At 49.3% G+C, this 6000-nt stretch overlaps 1 protein-coding gene across 1 annotated transcript; it reads right to left on the bottom strand.

Moving 5' to 3' along the window:
- Positions 1–1507: 1507 nt before the first annotated feature.
- On the bottom strand, positions 1508–2551 carry LOC134367914 (melanoma-associated antigen B1-like). Its single transcript, XM_063084572.1, has one exon. The coding sequence runs from the start codon at positions 2549–2551 to the stop codon at positions 1508–1510; it is 1044 nt and encodes a 347-aa protein (XP_062940642.1).
- Positions 2552–6000: the final 3449 nt, after the last annotated feature.

Below are 6000 nucleotides of genomic sequence, written 5' to 3'. Positions count from 1 at the left end.
TATGATTATATTAATACCAGAAGAGACTATTCTCTTCTCTGGGAATTCTATTTTATCCAGATGTCAGAAAATATTCAGTGCTTTAAAACAAACAAACAAAACCCCCAAATAAACTACAGTGCTGCTAAACAAATAATAGAAGTAAATTTTCCCCGTTAGAGAATGCTATTCCTCTAATGGACTTCACGAGGATTCAACTCAAAGTTTTCAGAATTTATGTTAAGGACCAGCAATGCCCCTCCCTCCTAGATGCCCTCCGCAACAAAAATGCTATTTATTTTACCACTAATAAAATTTAGCCCTATCTTGGAGTTTTGCCAAATTATATGCAAAATAACCCAATTAATGAAATAGGCTCTGACTCCCCCAGCTCAGGGCAAAGGGTGCCAGCTTAATAGCTTTTTAGCATCTCACCTCAAGGGGGTATCATCCTTATTTCTCAGAAACTCCCTGGAGACCATATGCACAGCACACCTGGTTTGTGCATTGTGTTCAACTGCACTGGGACAAGAGCGTCGTGCATCTTTCCTTTCTACCTTAGGGAGAGATTCCACCTGCTTTACCCACAATCACGAAGTAATTGTTAAGGGCTGTTTCCTATTCTGGGCTTAGTCTCTCAACTATGGGGCTCACCGTCTGAGGGTTTGGCCCGTACTCATGATTATCACAGTCTCGTCTACCCCACCTTGGAGCTAACTTAAGGTTACCTCCCAACGAGGGACTTGCAATGTCCCAAACCACAAAGTGCCTTGCTCGACTGAGGGAATTCACACTTGACTGCTCTCATCTGGACCTCCTTCCCGTCCCCCACCATCCTCTCTTTTACTTGTCCTGTACATGTTAGAGTGTACCAAGTCATCTTCCTTATACACTACCAGCTCTTAGACTCTAAAAATCCATGGGCAGCGGAAGGGTCTTCTTTATCTTAGCATCATCACTACCAGCACAGAGCCCTGCAGAGAGCAGATGCTCAGTTAATGGTGGAAATAAACAAGCCACCGATCAAAGAATGTAATTTATTACTATTTACTTTTATCTGCATTCTTGAAATAGATTATAGACAACCAGGTACATATCGTTGAGTTTTACAAAAAGATAGACAAAAGTGAATAATGCAAACAAAAATTGACTATATTTTGCTTTGTTTCCCTCTATTTTAAGACTCCAATTATGTTTAGTGGGGTTCTTTTACAGATTTCCAATAAAATCTCCATTCCAAAGCCATAAATTTTCTTTTTCTTAAACCCCAAGAAGATTCAAAGATTTTCAAAATGTATTACAGAATATCTAAACTCTTCAAAACCTGATAACAGCAATAAATGTGTGATCTGCATCATTCATAAACACAGACTCTGAATCTAAAAAAAACATTCTACTCAAATAACAGTATTTGAAAGATACTAATGTAAAACAAGAACAAGAAGATATATATTATGATCTCTCTGGCCCCATCTCGGCCTCTCACTACTTAAGAGATTGGAAGCCCTCTTCAATAACAGAATCTGCCTCACACGTCACTAGGGGCAGGAGGAGCTGTCAGATGTGTAGGCCTAGAACATGCACTGGCCTTGGCAGAAGTGCCACGCATGGCTGCGGCTCTGGCTGAAGCTTTTTCTTTCTCATCTCTCAAAGCCTCTTCATAATGGAATGGGAAGACACTAGGGGTGGTATTAATGAGTTGGGCCAAAAACTCCAGGACTTTCATCTTGCTGGTTTCAGCATGGGCTCTTGGACCCCACAGGAACTGATAGCGTGGAGGATCACTGTTGGGTACCTGCTGATACTCCAGGTACCTTTCCTTCACCAGATCTTGGGTGATGAGCTTCCTGACATCCCCAAAGATGAAATGACTCTTCCCATCAAAGACTCCCATCATATTCAGGAATTCCCACATCTCTTTCTCGGAGGCGCAATTGCCACTGAAGAAGATCACACCCAGCAGAGGCATTAGAAGCCCATTCCTGGGAAAGCCCCGGGAACCGCTCAGGCTCCCATCATCGGTGGGATTTAGCTTGCTGACAAGGGTATAGGAGTGATTTCTGGGGTTGACTTCCTTCAAGTCAAGGCCAAAGACCAGCTCCATGTTCCTAGAGGCTCTCTTGAGGATCTCAGGGAATTGCTCTCTGTACCTTTTGTGGACAACCTTCAGCATCTCTGCCTTCATAATGGGCTCTTTCATTTTATACTTGTGCAGCATGAACTGCATCAGCGTTCCGGCCTTCCTGGTTAGAAGATCATGGCGTGAGCTCTCAGTGGAGGTTGAGGCCTGGGAGGAATTTTTTCTTCCCTCACCTTTACCCTTGGCACCTTTACCAGATCTCTTGCGTGAAACACCCACAGCAGCAGTGGGGGTGTGGGGGGCTCCCTGAGGCTTCTGGGGAATGCCAGCAGCAGGGGAGCCAGGAGGAGTAACCCCCAAAACAAGAGAGGAAGTGGAAGGGGACTCTTCCTCTGCTGCAGCGGCCTGAGCACCCTGAAGACCCTGGGTCTCACTTTGGGCCTGGTGGCGTTTCTCACGGGCTCGGAGCTTACTCTTTCGACCCCGAGGCATGATGACTGTGGTCAGAGACAGCAGGCAGGCGTGTGGGCAGGAAGTCAGGTGAAGTGGGCACCTGGAGGAGAGAGGATGAGATCTTGTGAACACCTTTAGCAAGGAGATATCACCTTGGATTTTAAGAAGCCAATTCCGCAGTTTCCCTTGAGAGTCCTAGGAACACATTGGGCTCTTTTTCTTTGTCAGCCTGTCCTCTGGGAACCCAGAGGAGGAAGTTACAGTGTGCCTTAGGCCATCCCTTATTTGGGGCTGACTGGGTCACAGCAAGACCCGGCAGAGTGGACTCCCTCTGTGTTCAAGGGTCCTCTCGGTTTGCATATGGCATCATCATCATCATGTCTATTCTGTGCTGTTCTGATGGTGACACCTCAAAGATCTTTGGGACCCATGAGAAGGAAATAAGGAGGTGTCTTAGTCCACCACTTCTGTGGGGTCTGGAGGCAGTTCTGAGAGTTTTGTGGGGCCCTCTGTCTTGGGATCATTGGCCATCAATCCGCTCATTCAGAGTCCTCATCTTGTCTACATCTAAAGTCTGAAATCCTCCCTTCTGCTGACTGATGCTGCATCTTCAGACCAAGGCTCTCACCTCCCTTAGACCTAATACAAAGAAATGAGGAGGAGTCTCAGCCTGACGACCCTGGGCCAGGATGCCTAGTGCTGAGAGCAGAAACAGGGCCCAACTCTTTGTTGTTCCCTCTATTTGGGGTGAGGTACCTTCTGTCCTCACCCATGATCCATACTTTTACTCCTGGGACGGCCTGGGGCTCCCCTCTCCAGACCTAAGGACATCTCTCCTCATACTAAGGCCCACACCTCCCTGAAACCCAACGGAAGAAGTGAAGATGGCAATATCTGAACACACTGTCTATTCTCCAGAGGTTGAAAGCTGTGGCTGGCAGGCTGAGGCCCAATGATGTGTGGTCCCACTCATGGTCCTCATTCCAGGTCTCCAGTTGGACTCCTGGAAACACCTAAAATTCCTCCCCCTTGCAAATTCATCAGACTAAGAGCATCACTTCTCTGTTACTCCTGAGGAGGAACTGAGGAACACATCTCCCTGACATCTATGCTTGTAGCCTCTCAGGGCTGACACAGAGAGGGACTCTGGTACCTCTGCTGATATGGGGTGGGAGTTCCCTGAAGTCCTCAAGGTTTTCTCTGTGATGTTCTGGCACAACCTGGAAATCCTCTCTCTACTGACGTGTGGCCCCTTGCATCAGATTAAAATTCTCACCTTCCTCAAGCCCTAAGATGAAAGAAAGCATGCTTCACGTCCAGCACCCCCTGTCCTCTATAAGACCCCACTATTCTGGGGTCTTTGGTCTCTAGTCTTTACTCAGGCAACATCTGAGCCTCCCTCATCCCACCTGACTCTGCCAGCTTCACATCAAGGCCCTCAACTCCCCAAGTCCCCAGGGCTGGATGTGAGGAAGGGATACATTTGGCTACCTCTGCCTGGGGTTTCCCAGGGCTAAGAGGGGGTGGAACTTTGTGGACTACCACTCACTACGTTGGTGTTCATCTCAGTCCTCCCTGTCTTGACCTAATGCCTTTCTGCTCATACTAAGGCAATCAACTCCCTGAGACACCCTGAGAAGAAGTGAAATTTTTCTCATCTGGCCACGACTATCCATGGTCTCCTAATGCAACATTCAGGAAGGGATTCTGCGTTACCCTCACTGTTATGAGATGGGTGGTCCCCTCAGTTCTCAGGATCCTCTCCTTGACTCCTGGCACTAGCTGGGAATCCTCAATCTGCTAACCTTAGGCTGTCTACCTCGGTGAAATTCCTCACCTCCCTGAGATGCTCTAGGAAGAAGTGAGATTCTCCATGTCATCATACCCAGATCTCCCAAGTTTTGCAGTAGGAACAGAGCTCTACGTTCTGTTTCTACGTGGGTCACTTCTTTCTGGGAGGGGTCCCCTCATACTCAGTATCACCACCTTGGCTCCTGTTAGGAACCAGATCTTCTTATTCTGAATGGGGGCTGTCTCACTAAACTAAGGGTATTTATGTCCCTGAGACCACACCCAGAGAAAATGAGGGGACACCTCAGCCTGAGAGCTCTAACCCTGGCTTCTCAGTACTGAATGCAAAGGCAAGACTCTGTGTTCCCCTCTGTTCTGGGATAGGTGGCTGCCCCATTCCTCACACAGGATTTGTACCTTGACCTGTCATGGCCTAGGACTCTCCACCTCTGCTGAACTGGCACAGCCAGCCCTTCGCCTTAAACCGAAGCTCTCATCTTCCTAAGACCTTGCAGGCAGGAGTCCGGGGTATCTAAGTCTGCCAGCTCTGGCCTGGGACTCCCAGGAGCAGCAACAGCTGAAGCTCTCTCCACTGTGTAGCATCCCATTTCCTCACTCAGGGTCTTCATCTTGACTCTGCATACTTTCTGGGACTCCACCCTCTGTTGTCTGGAAGCCACACCACTCAGACAAAGATTCTCATATTCCTTGGACCTAAGTTGACAGAGTGAGCCACATCTTGCCAAGGCTCCTTGGGACCTGTGCTTGCTGACAGCAGGGCTGGGACTCTTAGGATCCCACTGTTCTGGAGTCTGTGGCTCTCTCAGGTCTCACAGAGGACTCCAACCTTAGCGCCTGGTAAGATTTATGACCCCTCCATATACTGACCCGAGTCCACAAGTCTCAGACCAAAGCCCTCATCTCTCTGAATCACTAGGAGGGAAGTTGGGGTGCTCCACATCTGGCTACCTTGCCTGGGGCTCCCAAGTTTGAGAGCAGGGCCCAATTTTGAGAAAACATCTGCTCATGAGCACTGAAAGTCCTAATTTTAATCTTTTTAGGGCCAAGACTCTCCCTCTACGAAGGGGGCTGTCCTCTTTAAACTAAGGCCTTCCTCTCCCTGAGGCCTTCAAGGCTGAAATGACACGGCTCCTCAGTCTTATAGCTCTGGCCCAGGGCCTATCAGGGCCGAGTGCACGGGCGGGACTTAGTGCGGCCCCTTTTGCTGTGGGTGAGCCGTGGTCCCCTCAGTCCACATTTAGGGTCCTCAACTTGACCTCAGACCAATTCTGGGAAGTCACCCTCGGCAGACCGGACTACACGCCTCTCAGATGCCACCTCTCAGAGAAGTGGAAGCAAGGGTGAGCCACATCCAGCTGTGGCTGCCCGGGGCCTCCCAGAGCCAACCGCAGGGACGGGACTTAGTGAGGGCCCGCCTGATTGTACGTGGGTGGGGGTACCTTCAGTCCACGTTTAGGCTCCTCAGCTTGACTGCAGACCAGTCCTGGGAAGTCACACTCTGCAGACTGGATGCCCGGCCTCTCAGATGCACCGCTTCTCAGACACCGTGCCTCTCAGACTCCACCTCTCAGACGTGCTGCTTCTCAGACACCGTGCCTTTCAGAGAAGCGGAAACAAGGGTGAGCCACATCCAGCTGTGGCTGCCCGGGGCCTCCCAGGCAGAAATCATCATGTCG

The sequence above is a fragment of the Cynocephalus volans genome, chromosome X (assembly GCF_027409185.1).
Source record: "Cynocephalus volans isolate mCynVol1 chromosome X, mCynVol1.pri, whole genome shotgun sequence".
Classification (NCBI taxonomy): domain Eukaryota; kingdom Metazoa; phylum Chordata; class Mammalia; order Dermoptera; family Cynocephalidae; genus Cynocephalus; species Cynocephalus volans.
Note: the sequence above shows the minus strand (reverse complement) of the source record. Positions and strands in the feature narration are given on the sequence as shown.